Consider the following 17,669-nt stretch of genomic DNA (forward strand, 5'->3'; position numbering starts at 1 on the left):
TGATAAATGACTTATGTTTATAGAACTTTCATGGGAAAATAACTAAAACTACGAAAACATTATCAGAAGGCGTTAAGTTTGAGGGCAACACTGGGTTCTGTTGAGTGATAAGTTTTTGAAAGGTATATTTAAAGAACATTCTCATAAGGCTGTCTCCTGGATGTCAGAAGCTGAGAAAAGCACTGAATGAAGACAGAGACTGAGTTATTCCTAGAGCCATTGCAGCTCCTTTTTTTTCCATCTTTCATGAAACTGGTCTATATTTGAAGAAATAGGGAGGCAGTCACACATTTCAAAATGTACATGGCACAAAAGGAAGGTCTAGAAGAGTTCTGAATTTATACACATAAAATACATTAAAATTCATCCCAAATACAGAAGTAAAATTTGTGAGTTAAAATCACTTTATGGTGATGCATTTCAGTATCAGGTGTCTTTTCTGAACATCTTTCAAGCTGTCTTGCATTCTTGTGCCCATTTTCCCTTGGATTCTTGAATTCTTAAAGAGGTTTTCCTAGAAGGAGTAGTCATATTGATGGATTGCCCTCCTCCCAACCTGCCTTAATCTCCCTCTCTGTGTTTATGGCCCGTGGCACTGAACAGATGGTCAAACACTGGAAGACCCTTAAATGTAAAGGGTTTATGATCTTATTTAATTAAGTGTGTAGGGACATTTTCTTATATGAGTTGGTGGTTGGAGACAAGGTGACCTTAGAGCACTGTTTATAGTCTTAACATCTTCATTTTATGCTGACATTTTTTTACAACTGACAAAATTTGTTTATAACAGCTTTGCAAGGAAAAGACTTCAACAACTCAGGTCACAAAGCCTGTTCTCACCTAATTGAAAGAATTGCATCATTTTTTTCCAGATGAGCCCAAAAGAACTAAACATCATGGCAGAAGGCCATGTAATTGTCATTAAATTAGTGCTGTTGTTGCTAATGGGTCCCCATTCCACAAACACTCCTTCAAGTGAATGAAGTAGTTTAAGGGATTTCACAACTGGTTCATTTTAATAATGGGACTTTCTAAACAGTTTTGGGGAGCTCTAGGAATGTTCATGGTTGTGGTTGCCTGAAGTGTCTGTCCCAGGGCTTGCCTAATGTGAATTCCAGCACGGAAAGGAGCACCAGGAAAATGTGATGTTACAGTCTCTCCCAGTGGAATCAGTGCCTTGTCAGTGGATGGATACTGAAGACAGATGTAATGCAGGCAAGCTAAATAACTTGATGAATATACTCTGAGCCAGTGTACAAATGTTACACTTGGAGGCCTGGTGGGTGAGACACAGTGGCCATAGAATAACCTGAATTCCACTCAATCCGGACAAGATGTGCGGTGCTAATCTCGAAGGGGGATTACTGTGCTTAGAGGTGCTGTCCAGATGGTCAGGCAGGCTCTGCCTATGCCCATGGCAGAGGTCGGCAGGGTGGAGCTGGGCTAGAATTAGGGAAAAGGCAGCTTATACACAGTTGGGATAAGGTTGTGGTCCAGCAGGTGCTTTGGCCTTTCTGAGCCAAAACCATCTGAGAGTGATTGATCTAGTCAATTCTTAATAGAACTAAACCAGAAGTTTTTAGTTGAAAGACAAAACCAGTAAATGTAACAGTGAATGTCTTTTCTCCATCATCATTTGCTCCCCAAATCCCTCTTCTTGGGAAGAGCCCACACTAAAAATGTGGGCAGCTGTTGTACACAGACACAGCTGTGAAAAAACAGATGGTGCATTGGAAACACAAAGGCAAATTACTCCAGCAGAGAGAAGAGAAACTACAACTGAGCTGGCTGGTCTGGCTGCCCAGTTCATGCTGCTTTAGACCTCTTGGAAGCAGCATTTCTGGGGAAAAGGGAAGAAATATAAATCACGTGTTTAGTAGTAGTGAATGAGCATCATTCACCTTTGGTTCATCAAGTCATCTCCTGCTGCTTGTGTTTGTGCCCATGTATGTGGGGTTTTGAACCTTTACCATAACTGAGAGTGTTCCTGACTTGTATTTAGTGATGTGCACTTTAATGAGACATATTTGCTTTTGGTATTTCAGAAATATCTTGGTATTTAGTGCTTCAGAAGGCACTAACAGTCTGACTAACTCCAAGGAAGGTCTTGGGCTGGGATAGCTAAGATGTAGCTGTAAATAGAATTTTTGCAGTTTTTACAGGGTGTTTTGCCTGGGGTTTAGAGCTGAAAGTGCAATGGGAAGGGTAAAAGTAAATGAGAGAGGTGTGTCAGAAGGCACTGATATCTTCCGTTTCCTCCTTGTATTTTATGACTGTGTTGTTGGTTGGCAATCATTTTCTTTTGATTCTACAGCCATGAGAAGCAAGATTTCCCTGGGTGGGAAGTGGGAAATGGGAATACCTGTATCAAAGTTCTTCTGTGTATCTAATAACTAATAGCTACCCATGAGTGGCTCACTCTTTTAGAATCAGCCTCTTGTGATGAGGTCAGTTTGTTAATCTGGTAAACTGGGTCTGTAGAGTGTCCATGCAAAGGTAAACAGAGTGCATGGCTGGGAAGTCACAGCTCTAATCCTGGTGGATTTGCAGGTCAAATACACTGCCAGCTCTGTAACATTTAATGTCTTTGGCAGTCAGGATATTGAAATTTCTAGTTGTGTTTTTTCTACTTTGAGAGCTACAGCTGTTTCCCTATGTATTACATAACTGTTCACACTTTTCCTATCCCTTAGCAGTCAAAGGAATCCCTCCATCCTTAAGAATTGCATTAATGATAAACCCATTTGCCTCAGGAGGATCTTCATCCCATTCCCTTTTCTCCGTCTTCCAAGTCCATATGTGTGTTGTGCTCCTGAGTCTTCCTCAGATGTTTTTTCTGTGGGATGGAGTCTAGCTCCTCTGGCACTCTCAAAGTGAATTTCTTCCTCTGCAAGACTTTGACATTCCAGCATTGTTCAAGTGTTCCGAGTTCCATTTTTAGCTAAGTCACAGGCCAGCCTGGAGACTCAGACATTGCTGATTTTAAAATCTGTTTCATGGCATGAAAAGCCTTTGTTACACTCAGACAATGATAAGTTCCTGAAGTGCTGTGGAAAGAAGTCTTTAATCTCCCTGTTGTGTCAGGTGAACAAGATTTCTCTAAGGATGTCAAGCGAGGCAAGAATAGAAACCTGTTTCAGTAGGCTTAGATCCTAAGTCCTCAGCTCAGTGTGCTTAAGGGTTGGGAGAGGGATTGTGTCCAGTTTAACCCTTTGTTATGCCCTGTTGTTTTTCCATGCTGTTATCCAGTACCCAGCATAATAAATGGAGGAGCCTTCTGAAAGATTTAATTTTTCTGTTTCCATGATGACTTTCTTAGGAGGCCTGAAGGGGTAGAAGTGTCAACTGAAATTATTTAAATTAACCTTCTCTGTGTGCTGTTAGGATTAAAAATCTAACTTGAACTTGAATATTGTAATAGTTCTTTTCCAGTGCTATAAATCATTGGCATTTCTCTCTACTCAAATAAAACCAAATCCACATTTGAAGCCCTGCTTGTGCAGAATTCTAATTCTGAGCCATTAAACCAATATCTTGAGCAATGCTGCAATGGGAGTTACATTTCACTCTTCTCCTCCTTTCCCTTTGTCCCCAGGTTGATAACATATAAATGGTGAATGCAGACTCTAGGATATCCTGGCAGAATTGGTATTTGAATTTTGAAGGGAATACCTTTAGCATTCTGTGCCAGCCACTGGTTTTGTTGCATATACAGCCTGGAAAACTGCAAGAATACCTGATGAGTACTGCAAGAGGGAAAAAAGGGAGGTAAACAGCTGCAATACTTTAGGTTTATGCAAAAGTTTGCCTTAACTCTGTCTCCTTGTAATTGACAGCCTCAAAGTTTAGTTCTCTCTCCTTCCCTGTGAGGTACAGCAGTGACATTCCTGCCATTTAAGGTGTTATTTCTTAAGCATGGACATTACACAAAGATGTTTATGGGCTTATTTAAGTAATTCAGAGAATCAGGTGTTAGAGAAGGCAATGAAACTCATAGGTCCCATCTCTCATACTGGCTCACACTTCACGTGAAGAAAGGATTAGGATCTTTTGAACAAAGTTTCCTTTGTTCTTCCCTTCAGGGCAGAGTTTTATGTGGGATGCATATATCCTTCTGAGCATTTTACGTGAGAAGTTGCTCTTTCCCTGATGATAGTTTGCAGTTATCTCACTAAATTGCTCTTGAAAGACATCTTAGGAGGGTGGAAGGCTGTGGTTGAAGTGTTTGAATAAATAGTGGCAAGAGCGTACATAGCACCACTGCCTCCCGTGCTGCAGACCCAGTTTGGTTCTAGTTTGGAATTAATCTGTGGTTAAACTCTGAGTCAAGCCCAGAATAAGAACTCTGGGCATAGGTGGTGAAATAAACAACTTGTAATTGCAAGTGAATCATCTCCAGAATTGGCCACTCCAAATCTTTTTTCAAACTGTGAAAGGAAGAGTAGGAAGCACTTAATGAATGTGTTTTTAAACGAGCAATTTGTGTTTAGTTCATCAGGGCAGAAGTATATGAGGCTCCTTGTACAGATCACAGATGGCAAGAGAGATTGTCTATTGTACTTAAAATGTAATGTAGCTTAAGTGGTTGTGATAACCTAAGTGACTGTATTTGGAGTTCAATGGGTGCATTTCAAATGGGATGAGGTAGCGACTTACTGCTTTTTAAAAATTAATCCTCACCTGGTTTTATCTGTCACTCTTGGAGCTCTTTCAGTGCTCCTTGTTCTGTTACAGCAGTTCTGGGCACAGGAGCTTCCTGGTTGTGCCCTAAGCAAGATCTGCTATGGCTGTGTCAGCTTGCAAAGACATCCATAAATAGATTGTGAGATGGAAAGATACTGGTGAAGAAGGAGAAGAAGGAAGAGGAGGAAGAAAAGGAGATGAAGATGAAGAAGAGAAGCAGAAGAAGGAGGAGAAGAAGACTGCAGTTTTTTGAAACCTTTTTTTTTTTTCAGCTGTAATGTGTCACCTAAATCCCTTGACTGGATAGGGCAGGAGCACGGCTTTAGGATTAGAGCGTATGATGGATTTAGGATTTGAAGCAAACATGTGTTGCTGTGTTTCCCTCGTATCCAGTTTTTTCTGCCTAGAGAAAAATATGCTTTCTTTTATCAGAAATGTCCATTAAAATAGTGAGGAGAGCCTTCGGAGAAGAAAAAAAGACTGGCACAATGATATTTTGAAAAGCTGTATGAGAAGAAAATGTGATTATCCTTTTTTTTCCAGCCCTGGAACTGAAGAGCTTATGCACCTGGGCAGATCCACAGTGAAAGGCAAGAGTGGCTCAGGAGGGCAGAGAGGGGAATGGATTGTGCTGTTAACTGTGCATTATTTACTGCAGAGGACGTTGTTAGTTGTTTTTGAAGAGCAGGTAGAGGCCCAGAAAGAGTGGGACCTACAAATCTGTTTGTAACCAAAGAAAGGAAAGGGTTTTCTCTTTGTGGGAATTGCTGTCAGGAGGAGGAAGCAGTGGAGGAGCCAACAACTATAAACTGCTGTAATGTCTTGATGATGCTGAGCAGTTGATAAAGAACCAAAGGGAAAAGAGAAACAGCAGGAGGAAAGGAATATCATCAGGAGGTCTTGCTGTCCAGAAATGGTTTCATCTACATGCCAAATTGCCTTATGGTCCATCATGTGTCTTCTTTAAAATCTTGAACTGAAGCCCACCCAATTCTCCAAAGTAGTCCCAGGTACATCACAATAAAAAGGATTTGATTGGGATTTTAATGTTCTCAATCTGGACTGTGAAAGAAGCCTAAATTTGCTGAGAAACTGTTCTGAAACAATCTGAAAAATACCACTGGATTTTGGAAATCAACAGCTATTTTCTATTTTTTTGAAAATATTCTATTACATGGAAAATGTGTACTACAGAATCTTGATACCGCCTAAGGCCATCAGTGCTTGTTTTCAGTCCAGCTCAGATATGGATATCTCAAAATCTCCCTTGCTTCAAAATAAGTTCTCAGTGGCCCGTCTGGCTGAAGACTTCTTCTGGGTTGGTGGCAGCATCGTTGCTTCTCCAAAATGGAAAATTGGCCACTTTGGTAAGATGCTGAATCCTTGCATTGAATGAAATGGTGACATCTTTAAATCTTTTATGTTGATATCTTAGTTAGTAGCACCTTTGTGTAGCAGCAGTGTTGGGAGCAGAAAAGAAGGAAGGACTTGAGGCAGCCCTGGTCAGATGTGATGTTGCTTGGTTGGTAGTGCAGTTCTTTTTGTCTTCAGCAAGCCCCCAGTTAAAATTTCATAATTGATTTATGTTCTTCAGGACAAGGTAGAGCAAAGTTGTACATTTTGACATGTGCTGACCTTTTTAAATATTCTGTTGCATAGACTGTCTCTTTCTCCTTACCCACAGCAAGACAGGTTTGCTATCTGCCAGTATTGTACACCTCCTAACTCTTTTATTTGTAGTTTAGAGTTTTAAAAATGAGCATTTGGAAGTATCTCTGCTGTCTTCACCCACACCAGGCCACTGGACTGTTTAGAGGTTATTTTCTGAATACTGATACACAAAACTCTCAAGCTTCACTGGCTCTGAGAAGGATCCCCTTTGCGTGCTCATAGCAACCTTTTGTTTAAATAGCTAATAGACCCAGCAAACCTAATTAGAGATGGCCAGAGAAAACAGATGTTCTAGTAAAAGCACTTTAGTAACAATCTTCTTGAGCCACTTCTACATGTCCACTGAGGACATCTGCAGTTTTGACCAGAACCACCTGTTCCCTTGGAGCACTTTTTTGTTCTATTTGTCTGTCAGCTTAATCGATCAAAGACTTTTTTTAGCAAGAAAGTTGGGCACACAGATAGCTTAGAAAGTACTGGGAATTTTTGCAGAGGTTGAGAAACACCATCCAACTCTGCTTCTTCATTTCTCTGGGTGCAGGTGGCTGGTGGAGGGATGGAGAGCTGACAAAATGACCTCGAGTCAAGCCCCTAATTTCCACAGGGTTAAGAGCATCTCTTCTCCCATTAACACCTCATTTATTAGGGATTATGTGCTTTAAGGATGGGTTCAGTCTTCCATCATCTCCTGTACACAGTAAACACTGTCTCAGCCATTGCTGGCAGAATTATAGAGAAATTCCAAAGACACTTCCAGATGTTTTTGGCCAATGAGCAGAACAGTAGATAGTCCTGGACTTCAGTGAAGCTTGAGCCACTGAGAGCCAACAAGGGAGAGAAAGCTGTGCTAGGAATAAGATGGCTGGTTTAAAAGGTGAGAGAGACCTGTTCATTAGGCTGGAGGGTTGCAAAATGAAACAAATTAGGATTAATGAGTTTAGATGTGATTTGTTTTTTTAACTGGATCCAGTGTAGTGATGTGAGTGAGCCTGGTGTATCTTGGCCAGGAACCACAGACAGTTCGTAGGCAGGATTGGCAAAACATCTTCTGGACTGTTCAGCTGGACAGAACTCCCAACACACTCTGCTGGATATATTATGTATTTGGATATATTACATATTTTATATCATTATATTATTGTATTGATTTTAAAAAATATTTTATGCCTTCTGTCTAGAAAGAAAGTGATATTCCTGGCAGGAATAGTTGGAGCCAGTCAACTCTTTGGTTTATGTATCGATGAGCCACTTATAGCTGCAAAACCATTTCCAGTGAGACTTTAAAAAAATGGGGCAGTCATTATGTCTTCAATGGGTTGGCAGTGCTGAATGTGTGACAAGTGTAGGAGTCCTCTGTGTGTGGGAAAGCTGTTTTTGTTTGGTGATATTTTAAGGAAACAGCTTGCCCTTCTGCTGCACATGTACTGGGTGGTTTCTCTGGGCTCACAAACATCTTCTGGATGCCCTGGAGAGAAATGAGCTGCTGAAATCTGTTTTCCTGTCCTGGTGTTGTTTAGGAGGGTGGTTGTTGTGGCACACAATTAGGATTCATCCCTCCAGGATCTGTTCATGGGGCAGAACTCAGCAAAGGGCTTTGATGCTCCCTTCTCACTGTCTCTAAGCCTGGCTGGGGCAAAGGTGTGTGACACAACCTGGGGCTGCCTTGAACCCAGGGATGTGAATCTTTTGACAAAGCTGATCCGTGTACAAAAATACTCAATGACTCAATCTCCTGACTTCATTTCATCACCACATGCTAAAATACTCCCACTCCTTCACACATTTATATCAAAATCAGAGACTTCTAAAAGATAATAATGCTACTGAACCATAAATAATTAATTTGCAGACACTAGAACATCTTTCTAACAATAGGCATGAAATTGGTCTCCTTTTTTCCCCCTTGTTTCAGGACAAATTGTAGGGTTTATGGTTTGTGTAGTTTTGCTATTTATTGTTACTTTAACACTTTGTAAATATAAATGTTATTAAGAAGCATGAAAAATTAGCATGAGTCTTTTTGCTGCATCAGTCCAGTGTGGAACTGGATGTTCCATGTTTCTATTCCCTGCTCTGCTCTACTCTGACAGTGCTTTGTGCTGCAGTACAGAGATCCATCTTCTCTCCATGATTTTTTTGTCCAGATGCAAATGGAGGCAACTCATTAGAAGAGAGCTGAACATAAGCTGAATTCTGAAAAAAAAAAAGGAACTAATGAAGTGCAAAACAGATAAGCTGTAATTCAGACTTAATTGAAGATAGTTAAGAGCCATTTCTTCAAAAACCCGATTCATTGCAAGACTGGGGGATTTTTATTTGAAGTATAGAAATGAATCCTTAAAGAAGGAATGTGAACAGTGGCAAGAGAAGCAGTTCTACTTCTCAGCAGTGTGCCCTGTTCACATGCTATGAAAGACTTCAGAGGAAAAACGTTTCATTTTCTGTTTGATATAAGTACCACTAGAATTTAGTTTTTGTTGGTTTTTTTTTCCTTCCAAGCTCTGTAGTGCTCTAAACTTTCAGTCCCACAGAGGGGTGTATGTGTGAGTGCCACACACAGGGACAGATGTGGAGGTGTTCCTGCTCCATCTTGCCTGGTGCCCCCATCAAACACCTCTGCGTTCCCTTGGAATTTTCCTTCCTACTCCATTGTCAGGATCCAGAAAAGCTGCTGCTCTGACACAGGAAGAAAGAGATTTCTTGTGCCCTCCTTTCCCTGTGTCACCAGCCCCAGAAAAATGGCAACACTGTAGTCCTGGGGCTGGTTACGCATCACCAGAGCTCAGTGCAGATGAGCTGGAACTGCAGCAGGCAGATGTGAGGTGCTGAGGGTGGCTTTGGGTGAGAAATTCTGCAACAAAATAAACAGCAGCATTGAAAAAGCAATCCAAGGATGCTCATTAAAATTTTAACAGCAGTGAACATATTCCTACTTCATGCAAAAGCAAAGTAAATGTGTGTTGCAGAAAGTGTCATTTTATTTTGATGCTTTTTCATTATGTTCTGCTTTGTAACAGGCGTGATCTTTGATACTCTTCCATTTCTACTCTTCTCATTTCTTCCAGTAAGATTATTTACTGTATAATTCCCAAGAAGGAAGTTGGAAATTTAATGTGATTTGAAGTGTGTGTGATTAGTGTTCAGAGAAACTCTTTTATAGCTGTTTTGACAGATTTTTTTTTTTAAAAAAAACCCTATAAACCTTGTGAAATTAAAATAAGTTCAAGATTCTCATAATTCTTATCTTAGTAAATCTGAGAAATATTTATCTTCTTCTGAATTGGAATGAAAGCAGATATTGAAAAGATTTAGTGTCTGAGAGAGGGCTGGGCTGAGTTTGGATCTGATGTTGCAGTGGATTCCAGCGCTGTTTCTGGCACAGCACTTGCCTTTATGGCTGATATCTGCTGAATATTGATTTTCTCTAAAGGTATCTGTGACTGAAGCCATGGGTCCAGCTTTAAGAAGTAAAATGTTACACGACGGATTATCTAGCTCTCAATTCCATACCTCTCCATGGACATTTTATTAACATGGACAATGAGCTATACAGAACTGTACCTTTAAATTAAAATTTTCTTGTACTATAGTGGTCTGCTTTCAAATTAATCTATTTTGCTGAACCTTTTCCAGAGTGAATTAATTGACTTTTTTGAACATGAGCTCTAAAGCATAGGGACATCAAAGCTTTTCCCCATTTCTTTTTACTTACTTTGCTTTTGCTTTTGCCTGAAAGATGGACTTGAATCACCCCAAAGAATTTTGTTGGTGTTGATGAATTTTGGAATACATGGAATCAGTGTTTTCATTTGGGCACTTTGTCATCTTTAATCTTGATGGCAAAAGATTGATAAAAGGCACCTGACCTCAGAATCTCCTTGCATTTATTTATGAACTAGAATGTGTATTGCATTTATTAATTTTCATTCTTCAATCCAGAGTCTCAATAGTAATTTTCCCTTCTCATCTCTAGGTCTGAAAAAAAATGCTGAACATGGTAATAGTTTTCATTTTACTTAAACAGCTCAGGCAGAAAGTCAGAGGAAAATCAGGTCACCGGCTCTGCTCTGTCATTTCAGGGGAAATAAATGGGAGACTTGGCAGAAAATGTGAGTCTGCGTTTATTCCTGGGACAGAGCCAGCCGCTGACAGTTGGATTGAAATTGTTGAGCTTAGTCCTTGCAGCAGCTGGATTTCAGAACAAGATCCCAACCTGACTCCCAGGGGCTTCCAGTGCCAGAACCCTGGTTTGGCAGCAGCTCTCCAGGGAAGGGCAGGATCCCTGCAGAGGCAGAGCAGACCCTTGGAGAAAGCCTTTCCTAACACTTGTGGCTTTTAAGGCCACTGTCTGCACGGCCTGGGATGCTGCTAAGCCCACAGGAATGGAACGGGTCCTGAGGCCCAGAGGCAAAGTACAACACAGGTGAGGGGTCTCCTGCTAGGAAAATGTGGGGTTGAGGGTTTTGAAAGATGAAAAATCCGTGACGTTCTTGCTAAGCAAATCTATAGGATCAGTGACTTAATTCATAGAAGCAGCGGGACCTTACGGGCCAAGGATTCCAGTTTCCAGCTGAAATTTCATCCTCTGTCCAGCACAAGGTTTACATGTTGTAGGAGCTCAGATTTGAGATGGTCTTGAGAAAGGTACCTTGTGCTGGTTCCAACATATGACCATTCTATATAAATTAATATGAGAATAGAAATTTTCACATTTACAGGTAAATCCACAGTCACCAAGAATCTTTCTGACTTTTTTATCTTAATACCTGACCTCTTATATCAGACACTACAGGAAAGCTTGTCCTTTGACTTGAACTGTTCATTTGGCAGCTGCTTGGTGTGTTTTCTTCCTGTAAAGGTGATTCCAAAGGGAGCAAGGTCTGATTCACTGCTCTCTCTTCATTCCTCTCCTCAGTGGAAAGATGTATGAGCTCCATGCAAGCAGGCACCCAGATGATCAAACTCCGAGGTGGCTCCAAGGGGCTGGTCCGCTTCTACTACTTGGATGACCATAGGTCATGCATTCGCTGGAGACCCTCTCGGAAGAATGAGAAAGCCAAAAGTGAGTGTCAGCCACAGAACATCCCCTCCAATCCTTCCTGGGGCCTTGCCCTCTTGTAAACAAATGAGAATGAAGGGTCTGGCTCAATGAGAGGTGTTGTACTTGACTTTAAAGGGCAGTAAATGATTTTATGATGGGTAATTTATGAAGTTGAAGTTGCTGTGGTTGACTGTTTAGGTTGCAGGGGTGTAGTCCATTGTAAATGAGTTGGAGGCAACCCCTGTGTCAACTGGTCCATGCAGTGTGAGCTTTGGGCTCTGCCTTCCTGGGATTTGTCTGTGAGATGAATGCATCTGCCCAGCCCAGGGCATTCTCACAGCCATTAATGAGATGTACTTCTGTCACTGCAGTTTCCATTGACTCCATCCAGGAGGTGTGTGAGGGGAAGCAGTCAGAAATCTTCCAGCGCTATGCTGACGGCAGCTTTGATCCCAATTGCTGCTTCAGCATCTACTACGGGGACCACATGGAATCCCTGGATCTGGTGTCCTCCAGTGCTGAGGAAGCACGGACCTGGATCACAGGGCTGAAGTACCTGATGGCAGGGATCAGTGATGAGGACAGCCTCTCCAAACGCCAAAGGACCAGAGACCAATATCCTTCCTGTGATGCCAGGGAGCTTTCCCAGCAGCAGGGAGCTATGGATAAACTCAGGATTCCTTACACTATTTGCTTTGCTACAAGTAAACACTAGGCTTAGAGCTTCAAAAGAGTTCCCATTGTATTCCCTGTTACCAGAGACAGAGTTCCTGAAGAGGATTGTTCTGGGCAATATTTGGAGATGAGTGACTGCAGTGGACTGAAAATCACACAGGTATATTCTTAGTCTCAGTCCCAGTGTAAAACCATCCATCCCTTTAATTTGGTGATGTAACACTGACATTCACTGAGAAGTTTTTCTTCTGTGTTGTCAAATAGGCACAGAGTACATGTGGCACGTTGAACACAGTAAGTCTAGAAGCTGTTACTGAGCTAACGTGAGTAGAGTTAGATATTAGCTTGACCTTTCATTCCCAGTCTCATTTGCAGTGTTTCCTAATGTGAAAAAAATCACATATCCATGATGTTCAGTAATAGCCTTCAATACTCCCTGCTGTTCCTTAACTCCTGTTCAATGTGGTTGAAGCAGACATTTGATGAGGCAGATAAAAATGGGGATGGCAGCCTGAGTATTAGTGAAGTGCTCCAGCTCATGCACAAACTAAATGTGAACCTACCCCGGCAGAAAGTCAAGCAAATGTTTAAGGTAAGAAAAGAATTTTTTTTTTCCTGAAAAAGCAAGGATTAAACACAAAACTGAGTAGGAGAGATTGCAAATACTTCAGCAGCTGGCTTGTTTCCACTCTACTGAGAGATACTACACAGTCCATTTGGTAAACTGGAAAGAGCTCCAGAAACACGTCTGGATAAATTGTTATGCACAGAAAAAGGAAACACACCAGGTACCTTCCGGTGTTACATAACATGAAAACACACAGTACCAAGATTACTCTTTTGCTATACCTTTTTGATCAGAAACTCAGTCATATTTCCTCCTCCAATTATGTTCTCTCTAATAAATATTATCTAATAAAGTATCCAATATCCTATGATAGCTGGTAGTAATAAAATATCCAGCCTGCAAACTTCCATATCTGTCAGATTTTTGTACTGCTAAGAGCTGTTTGTTTGACATTGCATTTTGCTGATCTTGGCCCAATTTAGTGAGCAACAATGGAGATGCGTGGATTTTGTTATCAAAAGCCTTTATGTGAAATCCCTGATGACTTTTCTGTATTTGCAAAATTAGTATTCTTCCAGATCATATTAGTTTATTGCCATGGATTTAACATATATCCTCTCAAATCCTGGATATAAAATTAATTTCAAGATGACTTGGGCTCCAGTGGCTTTCTGAAGATGTGAGTGGATAATTCTGCCAGACACACACATGTTGTTGGACGGTATCTTGTCTTGATTGCCATAGAGAGAAGAAATCCTTCTGCAGGGTTCCCTATAGAAAAATTAAAACCTTCAAATTTGTTTTTTGGCTCCTGCACTGATGTATCCATGGGAGAGACTCAAAGCTGTGCAGAGGATTCCTGTGACAAGGCTGATAGATCGATCGGTTCTAGCAGCCACATCAGGCAGCTTCAACCTGCATTTAATTTGAGTGCTTCATTCTCATGCAGGGGTTTGTTTATTTAAAATTGGTGCAGGCAGTTGGGTTCCTGACTGTCTCATTGCTGTGTGCTGCAGGAGGCTGACACAGATGACAACCAGGGCACACTGGACTTTGAGGAGTTCTCTGCCTTCTACAAGATGATGTCGACGCGGCGTGATCTGTACCTGCTGATGCTTACCTACAGCAACCACAAAGACTACCTGGACACAGATGACCTGAAACGTTTCTTGGAGACTGAACAGAAGGTAAGCCCAAGCCAGGAGCAGAATTCCAGCTGTGTGCCTTCCTGCTTGCCATTGGGAATGAATTCTCTTTTAAAAGGGGTGGGGACTTCGGTGCAGTGTGTGTGAAAAACAGACAGATGTCTCTTTGTTTTCATCTGTAGGCTGGCAGGACTATTTCTTGAATCTTCTTGCTCCCAGAACTTTTTTTTTTTCCTGTAGGCTATTTCAGTGTTCCCCGAAATATAATGTCTAGAATTGCTTTATTTTTTCATGTGTTTCCCTTGAACAATCCCATCAGCATCTGTCTGTTCCCAGAATTCAGTACCTCGGAGCAAAGCTGGTGTTCCTGGCTCTGCTTGTGACCTAGTACATAGCCCATGATGAAACTCTGAATTACTTTGTCACACTATTTTAGTGTGTAAACTGGAAGATTATCTTTCAAAGAGCAGTTGAGAGGATGATTAATGTATAGGAGAGTTTTTGAAACACATTGTAGTACCTAAGAATATTTCTTTGAGTGATGTAAGTCCAGTGCTTCAGGAACAAATGCTTTGATTTATCTTTGCCCTTTCCCTCTCATGGTCTCCTCTGAAGTTTCATGCCTGTAAGTCATAAATGTCCCTGAGCAGTTTCAGTCATCGTCCATGAAAGGAATAAAAAATTCACCACTCTGGCAGTTATCTTCTTAGATAAATGGGGTGTGTTTCCATTTCAATGGTCAAGTGATCCTCCAGATGGTGAGGGAAAAATGAACACTCACCACAGCACACAAATCAACTCAGCTAATTACTGATATGGCCAAATCCTGTCTGCAGGGCTTCTCTCCCTTGCCAGCCTTTCTCATACAACATGGACAGAGAAAACATCTTTACTCCATTCCAGGAAAACCTGGTGTTCCAGAGCTTTATCTTTAGAACCCAGTATCATTAATGTTCAAATCCAGAGTTAGAGGTTTTCGTCTTCTTCTTTTACTTTTATTTATTAGGTTTTAAATTACGCTCAGAAAAGGCATTGATCTTGTAGCAGATGTGCTGGTGGTTTCATTTTCTCCCAGGCAAAGATTCTGTGTTGCTAAATTGATGGTCACTTTATTGCACACTGATGACAAGGGCTGTGTTTTCATGCCATGTACAGCATCTAATAGAAAGGATTTGCTGGATCATTCAGGACAGGAATGTTAAATAATATCAGGATAATAGAAAATACAACAACAGTTAATAGCAGGAGTATTAATTGTGTTAAAATTAAGTTACTAAAACATTGCATTATGTAAAAAAAGTTACAGCTCAACATGGCCCTGGTTTCATAAATGACAACATTTACAGACATATATTTACCTTTGTACTCTTTTCTTTTTTAGTTGAGAATGCAAAGCAACCTTGAAGTTAGCAGATTTCCTGAGAACATTATGTCCTGATTCTCTGTTTCCCTGGTACTAACAGATTTTTCTGACTGCTGCATAAAGATGAGCCATTTTCTTGTTTTATTTTAAAGTAAAAAACCCTTTGATAATGCAAACTAATCCTCTAATCCTACAAGAGAAGAAATCACATTGGTTTGTGACAAAGCTCATTGTGTTTGGATGCTCTGTTGTGCCTAACAAAAGATCTGACCTACAAAGCAGAACTCTGCCATCAGGCAGCTGCCAATAGCACAGAAACTTTACACAGAGCACTCCCCTTCTGATCTGACCTGACACTGATTGACAGGAGTGAGAATCCCACTTGGGAACTGGAAATTCCTGAGTCCCACTATGGGTAATCTGCCCAATTGTTGGACTGGAGACAGAGGAGAGAGCTCAGAGAAGCTGTGATTAATAGTCTACACTGCATTTTTGCTGCTTTTACAGATGACAAATGTGACTAAAGAATATTGCCTGGAAATCATCAGCAAGTTTGAACCATGCCCAGAGAACAAGAAGGAGGGAGCCCTGGGAATTGATGGTAAGCTGTCTGGTGCAGCTTTTGTGGGGAAAAGGGAACTATCTCAATGCTCAGGAGAATATTGCTGCTGCTTGCAGAATATATTGCTGTAGAATTTTATCATGTTGTATAGAGTATGTTTCCAGTAATTTTGATTTCTTTTTTAATATCTACCATTTACTGAGGAACCTAACGGGAAATCAGATCTCTTTGAAGGAGTTTTGAAAGGTACATATCATGATGAAGCAGCAGTCATTGAAAGTCAGCTGGAACTGGAGGTGTCTCTATTTGTGCTTTTGGAAAACATAGTTGAATTTAGTTGCATCATTCCTTGCTGGTATTTTTGGAAATCATTTAAGTCTTAATATAAGAGGAGTGGTGTGATCCAGAGTAAATGTCTGAGTGGGATGATAAATGAAATTGGTCCTGCCTTCCTGACCTTTGCTGTTGAAGCCTTCTCTCTAAATATATCAATGCTGTACCACCAGGCTGGTAGCTGTTATTTTGGGGACTGTAAGTCCTTTCCCCTAAACAGTAAATCTTCAGGCAGATCCTATTGACTCCAAGAAGGGAGTACATTCCTCAGGAATTAGGTTCTGTGCAGAAGTTCTTGGACCTTTAGAAAATCAGTCTTGTCCATTTCTGTGGGCATGTTGTCATCCTGAAAAGTGGCAGAAGTTGTTTGGTTTCCTGCAGGAAGAAGTGGGTACAGTGTGTAAGGTGTCTGCTTAGGATGGGTCAAGGTCTGTTCTACTTCCAGGCTAAATTTTCAATTTATTTTAAAGCTTATGCTAATGCCAGTGAGGGAGCAGATGACATTCTTTTAATTTTCTGGTCTTTACAGGCAGTTGCAATCACATTAATAATGAATAAGCAAGTTCATTATCTTGCCTTCCTCATATCTGCAAAAGTAAGAGTAGGATTTTCGAACTATTGGAAGTTTCCATAGAGAAAAACAATAATAATAAAGAACTGTCGCTCTATTAGGAATGGCAAGAATGAACGACACAGACTCTCTAGGAGTTGATCAGGAGAATTTCTCTTAGTTTATTACTTCAGGTCTTATACGTGGAAAGTACAGAAAGGAAACTCTTATTGGTTAGCAAACTACTACATCACCATCATTGGTCAGTGGGGTACACCACCCCTCGACCTTCTCCTGCAAAGAAAACAAGGGACAGACAAACAGCACCTGCAAGGCTGTTTTCTGTCTCTGAGGATTGTTTTAATTCCTCCTTATGATTTCCCAGGCCACTTTCTCAGGCAAGACTGAGAAAGCTATGTGGCCTGCAGTTTCACATGCTCTCTGTTTCAGAGTTAGCATCCACAAAGAACCAACAAAAAAACCAACAAAACAATAACAACAAATAATAACAAACAAAAACCAACAAAAAGTAATGCCAATAATAATAATAATATGTATATATACACACAATTATATATATTATAATTATATAATTATATATTATATATAATAATATATTAATAATAATATATTAATAATAATATAATATACATTATATATAATATATATAATTGTATATATTATATAATTGTGTATATATATACACACACACACAATTGCTTTGCCTCAGAATGGATGATAAAGTCTGATTACAGACTTTACGGGTTAGGATAAGAGAGAGTCCAGCATGGTGACATTTTGCTGGTGTCTGCTACAGAGCTCCTGATCAGGGGGAAGCAGCAAGTGAGGTCCTTTGGAGACAACTGGAAAAAGCTTTGTGACCTTAACCCCTCCAGTAACTTGCTGGAAGTGCAGCAGAACAGAACAGACCTGATCTAGAACTTAATTAATGCAGGAGATTTCTGGTAACATCCAAACAGAGGTGACTGAGGAGCTGACGGGCACACTGCTGGGCTGGTGCTGACGAATGAGGAAGAGCTGCTTAAAAATCATAAATCTGTGTCTGCATGTACATCAT

At 40.6% G+C, this 17,669-nt stretch overlaps 1 protein-coding gene across 1 annotated transcript in view; it reads left to right on the top strand.

Annotated features, from left to right (window-relative positions):
* PLCH2 (phospholipase C eta 2) overlaps positions 1-17,669 on the top strand; it is an 81,062-nt gene that overhangs the window by 37,745 nt on the left and 25,648 nt on the right. The window contains exons 3-7 of the mRNA XM_058854900.1: positions 11,270-11,416; positions 11,767-12,010; positions 12,533-12,662; positions 13,655-13,825; positions 15,654-15,747. Coding sequence (XP_058710883.1) covers positions 11,270-11,416; positions 11,767-12,010; positions 12,533-12,662; positions 13,655-13,825; positions 15,654-15,747 — 786 coding nt within the window. The remainder of the gene's footprint in view (positions 1-11,269; positions 11,417-11,766; positions 12,011-12,532; positions 12,663-13,654; positions 13,826-15,653; positions 15,748-17,669) is intronic.

This window comes from Poecile atricapillus, chromosome 22, assembly GCF_030490865.1.
Source record: "Poecile atricapillus isolate bPoeAtr1 chromosome 22, bPoeAtr1.hap1, whole genome shotgun sequence".
In the NCBI taxonomy this organism is placed as follows: Eukaryota; Metazoa; Chordata; class Aves; order Passeriformes; family Paridae; genus Poecile; species Poecile atricapillus.